Source organism: Uloborus diversus, chromosome 4 (assembly GCF_026930045.1).
Source record: "Uloborus diversus isolate 005 chromosome 4, Udiv.v.3.1, whole genome shotgun sequence".
NCBI classification, from domain to species: domain Eukaryota; kingdom Metazoa; phylum Arthropoda; class Arachnida; order Araneae; family Uloboridae; genus Uloborus; species Uloborus diversus.
The window spans coordinates 111,840,748-111,861,821 of record NC_072734.1 but is presented as its reverse complement, the minus strand read 5'-3'; the positions used below and the strand labels follow the sequence as shown (position 1 = coordinate 111,861,821).

Sequence of the window (21,074 nt, the reverse complement as noted above, 5' to 3'; positions counted from 1 at the left end):
GTTTGAACTTATTCATGCAAAGCAGTATCATTTATCTTTCTAATGTGTGTAGTTTTCTTATGAAAAATTATTCACGTCTAAAGAATTGCAAAATTTCTTTTTTTTTTTAACTAATAAGGTTTTATTTTCAGCAGGACTCTTCCATGTTTTTTTCTTTTCTTTTTTTACATTTTACCAACACTTTCTTGTTTCTCACGACGATTTTACATTAAAAAATGCCTTTCATTTAAACCTGATTTTTAAGGATACTACTAGTTCTTAAAAATTCAACGAACTGATAATAAAATGTAAACAGTTTTAAATCAATATTAAAAAAATAATAATAATTGAATTATTTGATACCAATAGGAATTCAAATAAAAGAGTGCAGATTACATCTGTGACGATATGTTATAAATAGCAATAATGAATTTATAAATTAACAGATACTGAGATAAATCATATATATATATATATTTTTATTAAAAAGTTTTTCACATTAAAATAAAAGTTAAACGAAAACAGATTTTTTCCGGGCAAGAAAAAAAACTTCACGTAATTATATAAATTGGCTTGAGTTACATGTTACTATAATCTCAAAGAAGCTTAATTTTTTTTAATGAATAATTTCATACTTTTAATATCTTAATTTTTTGCGCAAAATAGATAAATAATTAACTTGGCAACACACTGAAACTCATGGCTATGACACAATTAAAAGCAAAACGACGTGTTCTTAAAATAATTTCGCTACAGTTATTGAGACATTTTGAGACTAACTAAACAATAGAAAATTTAAATTAAAAATAAATAAAATAATTAGTATATTTAAATTTTGACGGCTTTGTTATCTTAAACTCAGAAAAATCAGTTTTAAAATCAGGGCAAATATTTTACTACACCTAGCAATTTATTAGGTGCCGTTACATACTTGAGCTTTACAATATTTGAAGGAATTATTTATGATGATTTTAGTGAATGTCCTTATTATCCCATGAAAATTAACAAACCATCAGACAGTTTCATGAAAAGTAAAAAATATTACAATTTCAACAAGAGTTTCAAAAAGTATTTGAAATTGCACAGCAGTATTGATGAAAATATTTAAAATACATAAATAATCTTTCAATGTATTTCGATACAGTAATTTTGAACTGTTAGAATATCTTAATGCACTACACCAAGGCATCTTCACATTAAAGATAGCGTTTGATGAAAAATACGAATAGCAAAGAGAAAATATCTAGTATTCCGCACAGTGAAATCACACAGGCAACGACACAAAATGGCGGACTGAACCCACGTGACTGCCCGCCTCCAATCGCAGTCGAAAGCGGCGCGCAGTGCATGGATCAAAGTGTGTCGCCACTTAAGAGACGGATCGAGGGCTTTATTCATCCCTACCCCTGCAACAACTTTCAATTTTGGAGGGAGGAAAGAAATAGTTTGCCCCAAGATCATAGCAAAATAGGAGTGTTTCCCCCCGTGTTTCATTCTTTTCACACTGAACTAAAAATAAATCTAAGTATTAGATCATACGTCTGTCCGCATAAAACTAAATGTCTTTCTACAGCATTTGTAGTGCAGCTGTTTTTTTCATTTCTTTAATGCTAGCTTTCTTTTAATTTCAGTTGTAAAAGAGAGCAATGCAGCGAGAGAGATCTATTTATACATATATTAAAAGCAGTTATAGATCAAACAAATTTTGCAAGTTTGAGCATAACCTTCCATGTTGTTAAGTTTCATTCCAGATTGCCTCCCCCTCCTCCGTCCCCTCCCCCTACCGTCCCAGTTTCCGAAAGAAAAAAAAAAGCTGTAAATTAGTGGTTCTATTTGTCTGTTAAAGTTTTTATAACTTTTAGTTTTTATGACACCCCCTCCCCCATTTATAAGCTTTAGTCACTACTGATGTTTAGCAGCGTACGCCCCAGTTTATTACGGTTATAACTCTTACGTGCCAGTTTTTTGAATACTGTTTTGAAAAAAAAAAAAAAAAAGATAAAAAGTGGGTGTGTGGCGTGGCGGAGGGGGGGGGGGGAGGGGTACTAATCTACAAATTCATGTCAGCTCATTTCAAACATAGTCAGGATCAATTACTACTTACTAGACCATCCCCAGTAAGAGAACCCCATATTTAACTAGTTAGAAGCTGAAAAATGTCATTATTTCATAAGTCAAATTTTATTTAAAAATTCATAAAAATATGATCCCATTGAGATCCCAACTTGAAACTTTGCACAAATGAAGATAAAATACACACAAATTTTTGAGAATTTTTTTAAAAAAATTCATTATACCTTTTCTAAAAAATTTAAATTTAAAATTTAAATTTCATTTTTTAAAAATTAAAATTTTTTTGAAATTAGTCATGTTGCATATCACATTAAACAGCAGCTAATGTACTTTCAAATGCTTTTTACAAAATCTTTCTATCTATATTTGGTGCTGCGTTATCGTCCATTTTATGTTCCAGCATCCATGAAAAAAAAGAGGGTTTTTCGAAAAATCAAAGTGTCATAAATAAAAAAATAATAGAGATAAAAATCTAAAAATTTGGACTTTTGATTACCTCAAAGGGTACAATCGATCAGCTAAATTTCAAAGAAATACAAAAGGGTGAGGGAAAAAACTTTGGATTACTTGACATGGCACCCAATTGCGATACGACCCTACTCGTTAACCAGCATGAAACGTCACATTAAAATGTAAATTAATGTTTGGGAGCAACAACAACAACAACAATTTCAGTGATGGGAAACCATTTTTCTAATTTAGTATGTTCCTCGTTGTGCTAGTTTCCCCCAAACCACGCTAATTCACTATAGTGTAATCAAGAATAATATTGACTGGATAAAGATTGTTGTTGTCGTGTGCCAGCAATGCTTGCAATTTGGGGTGTGTTGCTTCACTTTTCCAACTGTACCGTAATTTGGTGTGAAGTCCGACTTTCACATAACACACATCTGTTTATAGGGTAGGCAACCATTCACAGTGTAACAACACATTCACAGAAAGGATGGATTTTCTAATTTAGTATGTTCCTCGTTGTGCTAGTTTCCCCCAAACCACGCTAATTCACTATAGTGTAATCAAGAATAATATTGACTGGATAAAGATTGTTGTTGTCGTGTGCCAGCAATGCTTGCAATTTGGGGTGTGTTGCTTCACTTTTCCAACTGTACCGTAATTTGGTGTGAAGTCCGACTTTCACATTACACACATCCGTTTATAGGGTAGGCAACCATTCACAGTGTAACAACACATTCACAGAAAGGATGGACAGGAGAGAGAAAGTATATCTATACCCGAGTCGGGATTCGAACCCGGGATCTTCCCATCGCAGTTAGACTTCTCTGACCATTAGATAAGGGGGGGGGGGGGGGGTGACACTGGATAAAGGTGGATAGATTGTAGCAAAATAATGTTTAATTTAGCTCGTGAATGAAAAAAACCTTTTAGTAGTCTTTGGTTTTTGATATTCTAAGCATAGTCGCCAAAGTCTTTGCAAAAACTATTCCATTCTGGCAGGGAGGGGAGAGGGGGGGGGACTACTATATCATGAAATTTGTTACATGTTATCAAAATTATTAACCAAGCAATCAAAGCGTGTATCCGCTTATCACGCTGCCAAAAAAAAAAAAAAAAAAAAAAAAAGTTTATGCATAGGAAAGTAAGTAATCACGGCAAGCAAATACTAGTATATCAAGCCATTGAAAAAGTCTAAAAGTACAAGAAAATGTTAAATTTTAGCTCTTGAAAGTCTTTAGACCATTGAAGAGAGATAAAATGGAGAGAGTGAAGACTTTCATTCGTGAAGGAAAGACCCCTAATTATGTGATAGATTAAAAAAAAAAGGCATTGGAAGAAATCAGGTTTCTTTCGCTAGTTTCTCGCAAAACGTGTCAACCATTCGTCGTTGTTAAGTCACGTGACTTGAGCTCTTTGCCCAAGCTTTTGCTTAGCCAATGATTGGACTAGCTCCTTCCATTTACTAATTCCTGCTTTAAGCTTTAGACATGGGCGCACTTCATAAGCGTCAGCGCCTTCTAGTGGGGCCATGCTTTAGATTCAAAAGCATTCTTTGTATTAGTTAAAGGTCATTAGTTTTTGTGTAGTATGTATTTAAACTCTTGACAAATCTTGGTGTGGATTTTTTTTTCTGGATTTTAAGTTGCCATCTATTCTGAACAGAACTCATTTAATACTCGTACTTAGTAATTCTATTAACAAAATAGCTCTTTTTAATGGGTTACAATTGCAGAGCGTAAATATTAATTCTGTGAATGAAAATGTCACTCAAAGTGGCAAGCTACATCATTCACATCAAAAATAGCCTGTTTTCAATGAGCAGCACCGCAAGCTCAAATTTTCCACTATCAATTTTCTTTTTGTTAGCACTAATATGAAGAGAAAAAAATCTATTAGAATGTTTTTTTCCCGATGGAGTTTTTTCAGATAAGAATGAAAAAATCACCTTCTAAAATCCAGATAAATTATTCTAAAATCTAGACTTATATAACAAGAATGATGATAGTACTATAATCAATGACTAAAAAGTCTTTATTGATATTTTTCATAAATTAAAGATTCGCAAAAAAACTATAAATCTGGTATGTGCATGAAGTATCATCAATTTGCTATAAAATGTATTGTTCCATAATTTTAAAACTTAATGTAAATAGCAATTACAGAGAAAAAGCTGTCATAAACTCATTTGAGTTTATTTTAAGAGTTTTTGTAAAAAAGTTCTTTAAATTTAAAGCACACATACATAGCCAAATTTTTTGAATCTAAAACTTGGTTTCAATCAACCAAGCAATAAAAAACGTGAAATTGACCCCGCAAACAATGCCAAGGACTAAAAATAATGCTGAAATCATTCCAGCAATGGGAGCGTGTTTTGCGTTCACACAGGCAGGAGCATACATCATGGCAAGACTGCTGTAATATCCACTGCTCAAGCCGTGTAAGACAGCCATCACCATGTAAGCCCAATCATTATCTATGACCACAGGAATTTGCCTTAGATTTGGTTTATAGTTGCACAGCATGAAATATGGTATAAAGAGTGTTCGTAAAACAACAGGTATCCAGAGATATTTCGGTCCAGGCCATTTAATCCAGTTAGGAAGTAAACTCCCCAGCATAGCAAAAGAATTGAAGAAGATAAAACAAGTTATTGCGCTGTAATAAATATCGGGGATGAAAAAATTGGGATCCACACGCTTTATATTAGCATGAATCGCTGGGAAAATTGTAAGAGAGACAAAGAACACATAGAAGACATTGAAACATTGAGTCCAAATCTTTGCAAATATCTTCAAGTATGGAGGTTTTCCGGTGATAGTTTTGGTTTTTGAGACAGCTTGTTGAGCTAGCTTGTCATGGTAACGGTAAAAACGTGTTAATGGCAAAGCAAAGTATGTGTCGATACAAACTAAAAGTACAAACAAGGCGGTGATGAAATAATATATTGCTGCCGTTCTTAGATTTGGAGAAGCTGCTATTGAAATCAGTGAAATGAAAGAAATAAGTGTGCCGCAGACATTAGATCCAAGAACTATGGCCATCGGGTACTTCATTGGAAGTTTTGCCGCTACTCCGTACAAACTATTTTGATAGATTCCAGTGCAAACGTTAAGGATGGCAGCAGATATCATGGTTACGTAGAAAAAAGCACCTACCCATGCTGAAGAGTCTACCATAGCCAGAATAATTGTTAGGATGAAGATGACAATTTCAGTAACTAGGCATGCAATTATTCGGAATGTAACACTATCACCCTCAAACTGCACGAAGATGTTGAGAGCACTACAAACCAGATTAGGCAATTGAGAAGCAACACCTATGTATGATAAAAAGTTCTCTCTATACTCCTTTTCGGAACTAGATGCTTCTTTAGATACCTTTAGCTTAAAATCCACAAAATAACTCTGAGCTGTAATAAACATATTCCAAGGAAGCAATGTACCCACGCCATGCAGAATAAAAGTCAGAAAAACTAGATTTAACCTGTCCTGCACCCTAGATACAGAATTCTTTTCCATTTTCTGTTTTCTTTCTCGACCTTTTACTTTTAAATGAACAAAACTAACAACAGTAAATGCCAAAACGTTAGTGTAAAACTTTGTATTGACTCTATTTTTGAAGTATTATGATATCGTCGTGGAACATGCCAAATTAGAGAAATACAAATTTTATCATTGCCGAAATAGCTGTTGCCATCTTTGCTCGTCATATTGTAGTTTTACATATCGATGGAACCATGGCTCCACTAGATGGCGCTGACGCGTTACTAATTAAAAATTAAATGCGGCCATGATGGAACTATAGTTTCGTAATTCGCAACTCCAATAAACTATAGGGGGCGCTGTAGCCATTGTCTAATGGCGGATGAAAAATGTAAAACAAACAAATGCCGTAACTTATAACTTGCTTTGACGCCTAGTAAATGACAGATATTTTTTCATTGTGTTGGTGGTAAGCTTTCCTTTCAATTCTTCTGAAATTACATTACACCACAAACTGTCTGAAGCCTGCAATTTACCCCAAAGAAAGCACGTGAAAGGGAATGTCTTACTTTTTTCTTTAGTATTGTTAATCACCGCAAGGTAGCGTATTCGAGCTCTGCAGTTGCGAATAAAATGATTGAGAAGAAAGATCTGTCGCCATTTTTTTCTCGATGGTTAACAAATGTAATTATTGCTTTTGTTTTAAGGCTTTGAATATTATTTTATCGTAATTGTTAGTTAAATGACTATACATTCATGTATTTGAGTAAAAGCTTGGTTAGTTTTAAGTTACTGAAACCTTTGCAAAAGCAAAACAAATATACGCGGGGCACTTGGTTACACAACATCGGGGGACTTGGTCACAAGTATGGATACAATGTACAAATAGCTTGTCCTTACAGAGTCAAGCAGATAAGCGATCAATGCTTACAGAAAATATTATCTGCTTACCTGCCAGCGGGAGGTGATCAAAAATATTCGGAGCTCTATCGAGAGCAGCTGGATGAGTTACAGTCTCTTTCATCACGCTGTATTCATTCAGAATGATGGTGTGCTTGCTACCCAAATATACGCTGAAAAAATTCGAGAAGACACATCAGTTTGGGGATATTTTGATAATTGGGAATCTGACGATCTTTCTTCATTGGCGTTAATTTTTGGCACAAGCGCCTGCGCGAGAGGTATTTTTCTTTGCAAATCAAAACAAAGAGATCGGAAACATCTATTCACATAAGGTTACTATAAATCAGCAGGGTTACCAAAATAACATTATTTACGCCAAAAATGAGACGATCGTGCCAGATTCCCAATTATCGAAATATCCCCATCAGTTTCGTCAGATGAGGCTACATAGATCTACTTTGAAACTTTCGGTTAGGAGTGTTTTCGTCGGTTGGCGGCATGTCTGCTTATCAGTCCTATGGTTCATGGTGATGTTTCAACAATTGGAAGTTTGGCATAGTTGCCAAATTTTTGGCATGAATACTTTTATTTTGGTAACTCTGTTGCTGAGGTAACATAAGGCGAACTGTCATTCCCCTACTCCTTTTTTGAAAAGGAACAAGGGCTGTTAAAAAAGTATCCGACCATTTTTTTAAGAAGATGGATAAAGTCCAAATGTAAAGGTTGGCCTTTGACTCCATCTTATTTCAAACGTGTCCATTTTCATTAAGGAGAGATACGCAGATTTTAAGACTTTATATCTCGATATCGGGGGCAAGTAAGCAAACACTTTTGCGTCAAAAAAAAAAAAAAATGTTTTATACGGTCTTCAAATTGCTACCAATTTAAACTTTTTTTTTTTGAATTACAATTTATTTGTGTGGATTCTCGGAAGGAGAAAATTATCATAACACGGAACTCTTGGCGCACTCTTAAAGTTCTTCTCCAAACTATCCAAAACAAAATGCTTATATCCTATCCAAATACGGGCAAAAATTAAATTTAATGTTTAGTTTTCTATACAAAACGACTATAGTAGGGGCAAATCTAACCTGGCAGTGTCGTAACACAGGGTTAGGGGGATAGTTCGATAATTGGGAATCTGGCACGGTTGTCTCATTTTTGCCGCAGATAATTTTACTCTGGTAACCCTTCTGATTTTGAGTAACGTTATGTGAATAGATGTTTCGATTTTCTTTGTTTAGATTTGCAAAGAAAAATATCACTAGCGCAATCACTGGAGCCAAAAACTGACGCCAATGATTAAAGATCGCCAGATTCCCAATTATGGAAATCTTCCCAGGGTGAGCATAAAAAGAACATCCCGGTTTTAAAAATTTGTATTTCATAAACTATTATACTTAGCACTGTAAATCTATACATACAAAAAATCAATGTCCTGAGATAACATTTATGCATATATACCATATATCAACACTCGACGTTAAATCCCGGTTATCACAAATTTGCCATTTCAACTGCGCTTTCGCGCGTACTTAGCTGATTTCAAAAATCTTGCTAAAATTAATTACAAATATTTTAAATTTGGTAATAAATATGAGATGGCAACAGATAAAATTAGAAATCACAAAGTTTTCTCTGATTTAGTTTTAGGCTCGAAGATTGAATTTTGCGTCTTAATTATTAATGGACTAGCAAAAATACCCGACGTTGCCTGCGTCAATAATAATTATTAGAAAAAATCGTTACTTGCTTTTGTTTTCTGTTTTAAGTGAAAGAATTTAAAACACATCTTTTTGTCGTGATTAAAAATCGAGTTTCTTCCTTAACCATAAAACTAAAATAGCAATAAGTATAAAGAACAAAGTAGTATTGATTTAGAAACGAAAGCACTATATTTAAGCATATACAAATTTAAAAAACATGAAATTAATCTTCTCATGTTTAAAAAGATTAATCTGTTGATACTTTTTTTTTAAACATGGAGTCTAAAACCTTCTCTGTATGGCTAATGAAGTACGAAGTGATTAAAAAATAGTAGCTGCGATCGTAATCCCCTTATACTTGCTTTAGTTATTTCGGGAAATTTCAATCATTGTGGCTCTTGGTGCGATTTTACCGAATTTGCGAAAGTCGTTTCGGGGTACCTTCGATGATGCTCCCTCATTCTTTCCTTACTTTGTAAAACGATATGATATTAATTTTCGTTACAGAGATAGCGTCGCCAGATGCTGAGATATTTTTGGTCACCATAAAATGGCGCTAAACAGTTTCATCCGAAATGTTACCAAAATAAGTAATAAATTTTGGTGATTGTTTGAAATTGTGCAAAAAGGAAAATTAATGGAAGTTTTTGTGCTGTTTATGGATTTGCCTAATTTAGTTGCTGGATTATTTAACACAGTAAAAAAAAGTCTTTTGAAAATTCTTTGATTGGCGATATTTTGTTTACATGGTGAAAGCTGAGAAACATTATGACGTAGTCTTCGGCTTCAAAAACAGCAACGTTGAAAAAACTGCCAAATGCATCAGCTACGGAAATCTTTCTGCAAAAATTTTGGCGATCTACTGGTTGTTTGGATAATGAGTAAGTGTTCAATCAGCATAAATAACAATAAAAACCATTAATTACATTAAAGTTCCGTTTAAATGGAAAAACCATCAGCCAAATCATGTATTATTTGCCAATCTTGTGCAAAAATCTTACTTCAAGATTTGACTTGAGAAAAGCCTTGAACAATCACGAAAAGCAAAGAAAGTCAACAATACAACAATTGTCGCTATCGACAGGGAGTTGAGATGATACACTAAATACTGTATTGAATTGAGGAAAGCCTTCGAACATGGATCTAAAAAGCTCATAACTCGTTTTTTATTCTACTTAGAAATTTCGAACAGGTGCCATCTTCAGCAGAAAAATCAGAGCTTTCGATGGACATATAATGTAAATATGTGCAAGTATTTTTTCATCCCAATATTAGAGAATTTATACAAAAATTGTGTTTTATTGCCCCCCTAAGGGGGTTTTGCCCCCCATGACGGAACGAAAACTACCCTATGTGTTATTCTGATGCATAAGCTATATTATTGTAAAGTTTCATCAAAATCCGTTCAGTAGTTTTTTGCGTGAAAGAGTAACAAACATCCATACATCCATACATCCATACAGACAAACATTCGCATATATAATATTAGTAAGATTCGGTGTCTGATTTGTCTGTCCTTTTTCAGGACCAAATTTTTAACCTCAGAAGAGCGTACCAGAATTGCAGCATCACTTCTAATACAAAGCCAAACCCTCTAAATAAAAATGTATAATACTAAGTTATTTACGCCTAAAGTAAAATAACCGCAAAAGACGAATTTCTGTACTAATATTCCAATCATTTTTGAAGTTCACAACGTGTTTTACATTTATGTTAAATAAATATTTCCAAACTAATAAATATTGAAGTGTCATTTTTCTCTTAAAATTATCAGTTATTCATATCCGCAGTTTCGGTAGAATTACGGTAACCGGGTCGCGGCGATAAATATTTCACTCTGGCAACCTGCTACCTTACCTTGGCGACGGAGCAATTTTGGTAACCATACACCAAAGCTGATTTGCTATTCGTTTGGCCAATCAGCCATTTCAGAATTCACCTTTACAAAATTGTAATTTGTTTGTCCAATAAATCTTTCTTTTTTTTTTTATTCCATAGAATAGGATATTTTAAATTTTCTCAAAGGTGATTTTTTTCTGAAAATTGGCAACATATTGTGTTTTTTAATTTTTAGATCTTCGAAACATTTTATGAAATTTTACATCGCGAAATGTTTGTCACTTTTTAAGTCTTTTAAGTTATAGATTTAAAAATTAGTTATTTATACCTTTTGGATACGTTTTTGGAATGTTTTCGCAGTAAGTTATTTCCCTCCGGCTTTATTGTTCTATCTTAAATTTAAAATTTATTAATTATCATAATCACTCTTTCAGTAAGTTAGAATTATAATTTTAGTTATGATAACGTTCTCTGAATAGATATTTTGATGTGATTCATCTTATTAAGTAGATCGTTTCAAGTCTTAATTAAACAGTAAGTATTTTTAATGGCTTTTTCTCAGATTATTGAGCAATCACGATTGCTTATTGCTTTCATTTGACTGTCTTTGGCGTTGTGGTTCCTTTTTCAGCTTGGACCAGGCCTGCAGCACCACCGTCCACCGGCGGCGGCGCGGCTGGTCCCGAGCACTGTCCCCCGAAATCCACTTTTGCTGGGCGGTGGCGTCCATGTCCCACACACACGAACGCCTACACACACACACACACACGAACGCCTACACACACACACACACACACGAACGCCTACACACACACACACACACACGAACGCCTACACACACACGAACGCCTACACAGACACACACACCACCGCCTACACACACACACACGAACACCTACACGCACACGCACGTACACAACACTCACTCACACACATGCATGCATACATACACTTACGCACCCACACACATGAGCCTACACAAACACACACGCTCGTGATTGCGAAAAACATAATTTGAATTCAAGGTGCCAAAAATTCAAATTAATTTTTTTTTTTTTCCAGACTAATGTCGTGTTCTATCTAACTTTTACTGTTGTTAAATTTCGGTAAAAATTTGTGTTTCATTTTAATGCTCCTTAGGAAATTAAACATGTTGATAGAAAGTGTAACACCATATACGTCATGAAACTTTTCGTTCACATACATCATGATATTTTATTTATTTTCCTACAGAAAAATAGTCGAAATGGACTCGACACAATTCAAAACATTCGAATCCGACAAAATTCGAAAATTTGCACGAATCCAATACTTTCTTCTATATATTAGATATATTATTATTACTATTATATAGATATATTATTATCAATATTACTGGAATGGGAACATAAAGAGCAATATCAACTTGCTTTCCACTGCAAAAACAAAAAGGTCAAATTCCATCATTTCGCTATTGTTAGTATCGAATCCAAAATACGTTTCTTTTTACATCTCAAATATTCATCTCTGTAGATACTGCGTTTTATCTTCCCACGTTTAAGTTAACATCTTGAAAAAAATTACCTCTCATTTGTCTTTTCTGCAAACTTTACTTCATTCAAAGTAAGAAAAATAATATAATTCTGTAAAAAAATAGGCTTAATCATTTGTTTCTTTCCATATTTTGCAATATTTCAAAAAAAAAAAAAAAAAAAAAAAAAAAAAAAAAGAATTTTAATGCTTTTTTTTTTCCCTTTACGGTTGCAATCAGAGAAAGAAAATGGTTAATAAACAGTTGTAGTTACCTAGATGATAGTTTGAGCAATCCGAAGCTCCGCCCCTTGTCTTCGGGTCAACTCTCATTTGATAATTTCTTTTGTTTACATTGTAGTACTTTGTTTACATTGAGTCGTAGGTGCCAAATTTGGCAGCTTTTGAAAAAAATACGCCAACGCATCCCGGTTACCGTAATTCTACTGTAGTTTCATATAATATATCACGAAATCGTTGTGAAAATATTCTAATCGCATTCATTAATTTGGTGGAACTCTCTCTCAGCCTAAATATAAACAAGCAACACGAAATCTTAAAACAGAAAGCCAAAAAAAGCTAAGTCCGCGCGCAAGCGCAGTTGAAATGGCAAATTTGTGATAACCGGGATTTAACGTCTAGTTATATAAACGCACAACCAATATTCGCAACTCCAACGAACTATAGGGGGCACTGAAGTCACTGTCTAATGGCGGAATTGAAAACTAAAACAAACGCACATGGTAACGAAGAAAATGCTAAAAGTGTTGTGATTTTTGTTCGTACGTATGATTTTTTCGCTTTATTCTTTTTAAATTAATTTTCAAAGTCTTGTGGATATTCTGGCCCACGTAGAAAGAAATGAGAATTCAAGAAGCATTACTAAACGTCAAAGATTAATGGAAACTACGTAGTTCGTAGTTCTAAGCAGCTATCTCCACGATGTTGAATTCGATATTTATCAATTCTTGATAAAACTAAATAATAATTGTGGCCTGACAAGAATAACAATTAATGCTAGAAAATTCAATGTGACATTACAAATTGTTATCGAAAGAAGATGATACTTTTTTGCCTTGCTTGGCTAGCGCTTATTTTTTTCCCATTTGTAGCTGAGTTATTTCTCTCGAATTCCCGAATCGGTTCATTTAAAAAATTTCTGTTTCGATTTTTCTAATTTCTGAGTTACGATTTAATTGTGTCATGTTATACAAATCATCAACAAAATTCTCACGGATATATGGTGGTAGTTTTCTTTTCAGTTGATTGACCATTATTTCCTTTCACTTATCGAATTCTGTAATCTTACTACCATTTTATTCCACTCATGATAAAAATTAAAAATGGTTTAACTAAAAACGCGAAATCTCGCCAAGGCTACTTTGCTCGCACTGTACAAAAACTATAACCCTAAACAAATTTGGCGAAACCTTTCAGCTGAGAATAAAAGGAATAAAGTAAATTCTTTCTCGGTTATTCATTTTGTTCTACGATAAATAATATATTCAAGAAAATATTTTGCATACTGTCCATTCCAACTAAATGCTGCTGTAAAATATGGTAAGTTTAATTAATTTAAGATTAAAAAAAACCCCATATTCTTACAAATTCGTACAAAACAATAAAATTTTTTACCTTGTATAACGTTATCCAAGTTTGTTAATCCAGAATTTTCGCTTTCACCAATTATTAAGGAAATAATGAAAACTAACATTATTTTGAGAAGCTCGAGAATACTACTAAGGGACGAATTAATTTCTGTAGCTGAAAGCAAACTAAGACACATCGATCGCGTTAATAAATACTCAGAACAAACTGCCTGTGTTTACGTCAACAGACACACGTTGTTACGCAACGTGGCAATGTTTTAGTTCCATTTGCAGTTTTGTAAATCACCGCAAGGTAGCGTATTCGAGCGCTGGAGTTCCGAATAGCTGTTACCTCAGACTTAAAATTTGGCTGGCATGTTCACATGATTACGAAAGTATCCTCTAAGAAAGGATTTTTTGAAATATCAATTAGTTTGGGAAAGATTAATTTAAACACCTAAATTTCTGCGTAATTAAAACCTGTAATTGAAATTTAAATCATTATTCAGTAATTCATCTCAACTTTTGGTCGATAGCGAATTCGCAACTCCAACAAACTATAGGGGGCGCTGCAGTCACTGTCTAATGGCGGATGAAAAAACTAAAACAAACGCACGCCGTAACGTATAAATTGCTTCTAAACTTAGGAAATGACAGAAATTTTTGTTCGCATGTATGATTTTTGTTCTTTATTCATTTGAAAAGATTTTTTAAAGTCTGACCCATGTAGAAAGAGATTAGAAATCAAAAAGTATTACGAAAGTAAAAAATTAATGCAGAACACACAGTAAGTTGTTCTGAAGCAGCCATTTTCACGATGTTGAATTCAGAATTCATAAATTTTTGGTTCGCTTTGAACAGCATTTTCATTGTATACCGTTTTTTCTATACATTAGTACATATTATGTCCAGTTTCGTGACATTTCCGGCATTTGTTGACATTTTTGTCACATAGTGCACATACGTGACACTGTCAAGAGTAACATTTAACATTAGATAATTTATTTCTATGACTTTATGATTGGATATCAAAAGAAATCATCATGCATTTAATTCATTCGTCATGGAAATGATTTAACTGATATGTGAAATCTTATCAAGATACATTATTCTTTCACACAATACTAAAACCATAACCCTAAAAACAGATTTTTGGCGAAACTCTTCCACCGATAATGTCAACTTTAGCAGAGCAATAAAGTAAAGTTGGCGCGATATTTTAGCGATAAAAATTCCACACTTTTATTTTTTATTGTTCAAATTCTTAACGTTATTTCTGCATTTTTCAATCTGTTTTGCGATAAATATTTTCAAGAAAATTTATTTGCATAATGTCCATTTCAGTTGGATGCTGTAGTAACAAAGGTTATTTAAATCATTTACGTGGAATTAGGTTAAGGAAAAGAGTAATTTTTCAGCACGGCCCTAGTGTCCAGTCAATGTTGTTAAGTCCGCTTTTTTTCATCGAATTGAAAAACTGATATTTATTCAAATTCACTCAGAACAAGATAAATAAAATGTGTACTCACAGTTTATATCAGATGTTTTTGATGTTACGCTGTTGCGAATGTCGATTCCAAATGATGAATTACGCAAAAAAAAAAAAAAAAAAAAAAAAAAAAAAAAAAAAAAAAAAACATAATTAACTGTTTGTTTTGCCCAAAATGAACACGTGGAACGCAATGTTTCAGTTTTTTCGGCAGTTTTGTAAATCACCGCAAGGTAGCGTATTCGAACTCTGGAGTTGCGAATTTTAAATTTGATATTGTTTTTGTTTCTCACGTGATTCTTTGAGGCTTTTCTCAAGTCAAATAATAATGTTACTGTCCAACCACGGATTGTATAGAATTTTCAAACCTCCAGATAAGACGAAGCTATCTGAATGAGGAGAAAAGTAAAAATTTGATGCCGGTATTCCGCTCATTTGAATGAGACTCTGCTTCTACAAAAGCTGGCATCGCTAAAAAATAATAGATTCGTCCATTTTCGGCTGTCAAACGGATGTTTGTCTTTCCATACAATCCGTGGTCAGACAGTACTGGCTTTCGCTTTCACTTTTTCAAAACTGGAAACGAAGTTTTTAAGAACATCATCACAGATAAGATACAAAAGTATTTAAGTTTTATTTCGCATCGTAGGTAAGTGATAGAAATCAGTGTCCTGAGATAACATATATATACTAGCATTCCCGTAGCCGGCGTTGCTCGGGTAAAGAAAATCAATGCTTTAAAAGGATCGTTAATGACAGTTAAGTATCGGTTAAGGACAAGTACATATATATAAGGAGTTCAGCGGCCCCGGGACCCTCCAAAAATTAGAAAAAATATTGGTGATAATTAATAATTATAGGAAATTTTCGTAACTAGGTGCACCAAGCACTGTTATCCCCTGCTAATTCCATTACCCGAGCAATGCCGGGTACGGGAATGCTAGTGATACATAAAAATAAAAATAAAACTGTGAAATATTTTTTCATGTACAAATGTTCGATGTGTGTGCCTTTCGTAACGCGACACACATCCATAACGTACATTTTGGAGCGTTCCACTGTCAATTTTTCATAATGCTACACTATGCGAACTTTCAGTTCTTGCAATTTTGTTGGCAATGGTGGTGTATGAACTTTCTTTGACAAAAAAAAAAAAAAAAAAAAAAAAAAAATCACATGGGGTTAGGTTTGGGGATCTGGCTGGCTAACGCATAAAGGGTAAACCATCATCACCTGCACTGTCAATCCAGCGCTGCGGGACATCAGTCATCAGTGGCGCAGCGAAGGGGTTAGTTTAACGCCCCTGTATAGTATACATACGAGTTGACGCATCAGCTTAAGATTAGCCATTTTGGATCGGAGCGCGTGTTTGAGTGGTTGTCTTTCTGGATAGTAATCGTGTTTGGTAATTGTTCACTGTGAGCAATTATTAGCGGCACGTTAATACAGTTTTAAGCTATCGTTAGGTGATCTCAGAAGTTTTCCCAAATTACAGTCTTAAAAGCGTTCAGGCGATCTTTAACGATGAAAACAGTGCGGGGACGGTCACCCCTCTTGCCTCCCAAATCCCCGCCACTGATCATAAGGGAAGGTGGGGCACCCTGGGACACTTTTTAGATAATGATTTTTAGAAATTTTATTTTCAAACCAATTTTTACCAAACTTAGCTGAACAAGCAATTTAGACTTTTTTACTTCAACTAAAATTTATTTTACTCCATTATTTCATCAAACTAAATTTTTATATATAAAAGCTATACAGCATCCCAACCTGCCCCACTAGGTGGGGCACCTTGGGACACCAGCAATAATCCAAATAATTATCATCTTAAATAATTGAAATCTTGCTAAGAACATTTTCTGCTGCTGTTTCAAGAGCAGACGCATCAACAGCCAGAAAACTTCCTATTTTCTTTTCAAGATCCCACAGTTTCTGTTACTTTATATATTTAAGTACTTTACTTAGAAATAAAAATCAATGTTCTGTATAACAGTGACTATTTTATCAACTTTAGTTTATTTAAACTCACCAGATTTACTCAGTGCAATGAAATAGGCTTTTTCTGTACTGTACATTGGTAGAGCAGCTTGGGACACTGTCCCAGACTGCCCCACCACTGTGTGTCCCAACCTGCTCCACTTAGATTGTTATTATATATCAACTTTTTAAAAAGTTAGACTTAGCAGCACAATACATTTCTTAACCTTTATTATGAAGGACAAGTTTTAATTCCCTCATGCTCCGATAGAAATTATTTCATTTCCTACTTAAAAATTTTAAATGAAACCACCTATTAATGTTACTCCGAACCTTTTAAAACAATGAAAATTAGATCAGTCTTTTCCTTGTCCCAAGGTGCCCCATCTTCCCCTACTCTTGAAAGTAAAGAGTACAACTTCCATAAAACTCGGTATATTGATGTGAAAGAGTACTTCAATGTTTAAGTAAGGTAATATAATAAGAAGTGATGTGTGCATCACATGACTTCCTTTTACATCAACTTAATGTTATTTCCCATTATTGGCAATTTTAATGTGATTCAATAGCTAACTCTCTAAATATCATCAACAGTGGCCAAATTAAAACCAGATAAAAAAAAATTAAAATTGCCAAATTTGTCGCCAAGTTGGTGACAAAACTTGGCGACCAAAAGACTGGCGATATATATCACCAAGTGTCCGCCAAATTATAACATCCCTTGAGTTTGCATCGAAATTAACAATGATTTCCCCCAAAAAAGGGGCAAAGGACCCCTTTAGAAACACTCGGTTGCAACCAAAAAGGGAGGTGCACAACTAGACCCCACTAGGAGTCTACGTACCAAATTTCAACTTTCCAGGACATACCGTTCTTGAGTTATGCGACATGCATACGCACATTCGCATATCCGCACATACATATATACGTACATACGGACGTCACGAGACAACTCGTTGTAATTAACTCGGGGATTGTCAAAATGGATATTTCGGGGGATCTACAGTAATTCCTTTTTTGTGAAAGGAAGTAAAAAATGAATTAGAAAATTTTCCATTGTCACCAAGCAAGATCATTTATAAAATCTCAAAGATAAATTTGATACAAATCACATAGGTAAAACCATAAACCATAAAAACACATTTAAAATTGCAAGATTAAAATATAAGAGTAAAAATTTTAAATTTGAAAATTAAAAGTTGTACTGGTGGACAAAATTTCAAAGGGGTGAGTTTCTGTTCTTTATATTGGAGAGCTGATGAACTCAAATCCAAATCACTTGGTCTTTCATGCTGTTTCTATGTTGAAGCAGCATGAAAGAAGACCATATCATTGTAAAGTATGACCACTCTTTGGTCATACTTTACGATATCTATATACAAAGATCCAAATCACTTGGTCTTTCATGCTGTTTCTATGTTGGAGCAGCATGAAAGAAGATCATATTATTGTAAAGTATGACCACTCTTGGGTCATACTTTACGATATCTATATACAATGATGGGATTTTATAGTATTATTTTATTTTATAGTATTCGCAACTCCAAAGGTTGAATACGCTACCTTGTGGTGTTGTGGTGATTAATAATACTAAAGAAAAAGGTAAAAGATTCCATTCCACGTGTTTTCTTTGGGGTAAATTACAGGTTTCAGATAGTTTGTGGTGTAATATAATTTCAGAAGAATAGAAAAGAAAGCTTCCCACAAACACGATGGAAAAATACTGTCATTCACTAAGCGTCAAAGCAAGTTATAAGTTAAAGCATGCGTTTGTTTTACCTTTTTCATCCGCCATTAGACAGTGGCTGCGGCGCCCCCTATAGCTTATTGGAGTTGCAAATTGGTTACTTGAAGAAAATGTTATTTACCTGAAAATGTCACCATATTTTCTGGCTAGCTTCACAAAAGTTTTATGAGGCTCTGATCCCAAAAAAGGTACATATCCAACCAATGGTAGACCAATTGGACCTGGGGGATAATTTCCTCTTCGTCTTGTTCGTGAATAAATAAACACACCTACTAGCAGTGTTGTTAAAAGTATTAAGAGATTTTCTACAGAAGAATTAGCTAAGTTGTGAAAAGGTATTTTCTTAGCCAGGACCTCCAACATTTTTGTATCTAAAAGCAACACCAACTGACTTTTGCTTCAACTATCCTATCTATAATATTTAAAACACTGCCTGTTGATTACATATTATGCCTCACCGTTATCTTAACTATTTATCTGTAGCGAAAAAGCACGTGATATAAAAAGTAGTGATTAGAAATAAGTATAGCAAACAAATATAGATTGCGCGTCTTTCCAAAAATGTTCAATTTCATATCTACGATGTAATCTTGAAACGATTAATTCTGAAAAGGGCATTTACCTTCAAATTTTGTCTAAAATAGTTCAAAAGACTCCGAAGTTTTTGTCTCCTGGAAGAAGAAATATAACAGAAATCTGATAGTAAACGAAAGTTTTTAAAAAAGAATTTCTTGAAACAGTTGATTCTTATTAATATTCGTTATCAATTTGATTGGATTTTCAGTCGCTTAAAAAGCTGAACCTATTTTCATGTTTGAAATGCAGACTCTGTTTGCATGTTTTTTGAACATGTTTGAAAGTAACTAAAACATTCTCTGGATTATTTTTTTTATCTTTACTAATAATAAAGCTGAAAGTCTCTCTGTCCGGAGGATGTCTGGATGTCTGTAGGATCTCTGTGACGCGCATAGTGCCTAGACCGTTCGGCCGATTTTCATGAAATTTGGCACAAAGTTAGTATGTAGCATGGGGGGGGGGGGGGTGCACCTCGAAGCGATTTTCCGAAAATTCGATGTGGTCCTTTTTTATTCCAATTTTAAGAAAAAAAAAATCATAAGATGGACGAGTAAATTACGAAATTATCATAATGTGGAATCGTAACATGGGCACAAGCCAATTAACGAGATACGAAATTATCATAACGTGGAACCGTAAGATGGTTACAAGCCAACTGGTGAGAAAATTCACCATACATTATTTGTAAATATACAGGCGAACCAAAAGACCTTTTGATTTTTCTATTACGGGAAAAGCCGTGCGGGTATCACTAGTAATGAATATTTGTTCAAATTTTGTAGTATCGTTTGGTATGAAAAAGTTGTAGTTTATATATTCTTGTAATTGTTTCCTTCACATATTGCTTTGTGTTTTTGACTCATTCTCATTTTAAAAATGAATACTAATTATATTTTATAATTAAAATTGTTTATAAATGACATAAAATCAATACATATATAATTTTAGAATAGAAAACAGGCAATGTTCTTGTAAAATGTTTCAGCTCGACTCTTTAACATTTTAAAAACTTTAATTAAAAATACCTTCATGGCCTTCTCATCAATAAAGGAAAGTTTATTTTGTCTGTTTTTCTTAACTGTAAATTTATTCTATTTCTCAGGGCAAACTATTGAGAAAACATTCGGAATTTCGCAATTGATTCAATTTTTAGACGCCAAAATTATGTATTTTTTAAATTCACTAATTTTTAAAACATTATAGGATTGAAATTGGAGAGGCTAATATAATTCTCTTTTGAGTTGTTCAAAAAATGATAAAATGCAAAAATTCTATTTTTATGGGTCCAATATTCGTGCTCATAAAGTTTGTTTGAAACATATCTTCCTGTTAAATCAAGTCTTATGAAGTTTTCAAAATTTCCGTAGAAGCTAATTTTTTGAAATTATTCCTAATCCTCGCCTATATAATAGCCAATTCACTGATCGAATAACGCTCCTGACTGTCCTGACCAACTCCCCTCCAACAGACGTATAGGATTATTGTTTTGAAGCAACCGCAAATGTGATCCAATGTTTTGGCGAATTGTTTTGAGCTCCAAAGAAACTTTTGATTTGTTTTTAACCAAATGAAATATACGACTTTTCTATTTTTTTTCTTTTTCTGACAATGATTTTCTAATGTCCCACGGGATCTTTTTTTGTTTTGTTTTCGTTAGACGGATAGGATAGCTAATTAATCGGAGTTCGCTTCGCACGCTAACAACTAGGTTACGGTAACGTGGTTTCTGGGCGAGTTTGGCAATAAACA

The 21,074-nt window shown here is 33.8% G+C and overlaps 1 protein-coding gene across 1 annotated transcript in view; it reads right to left on the bottom strand.

Annotated features, from left to right (window-relative positions):
- The window catches only part of LOC129220230 (cytochrome P450 2J4-like), a 43,388-nt gene extending 24,259 nt beyond the window's left edge, over nucleotides 1-19,129 (bottom strand). The window contains exons 1-2 of the mRNA XM_054854595.1: nucleotides 18,871-19,129; nucleotides 6,942-7,063 (exon numbers count right to left, since the gene is read on the bottom strand). Coding sequence (XP_054710570.1) covers nucleotides 6,942-7,063; nucleotides 18,871-19,112 — 364 coding nt within the window. The 5' untranslated portion in view covers nucleotides 19,113-19,129. The remainder of the gene's footprint in view (nucleotides 1-6,941; nucleotides 7,064-18,870) is intronic.
- Nucleotides 19,130-21,074: the final 1,945 nt, after the last annotated feature.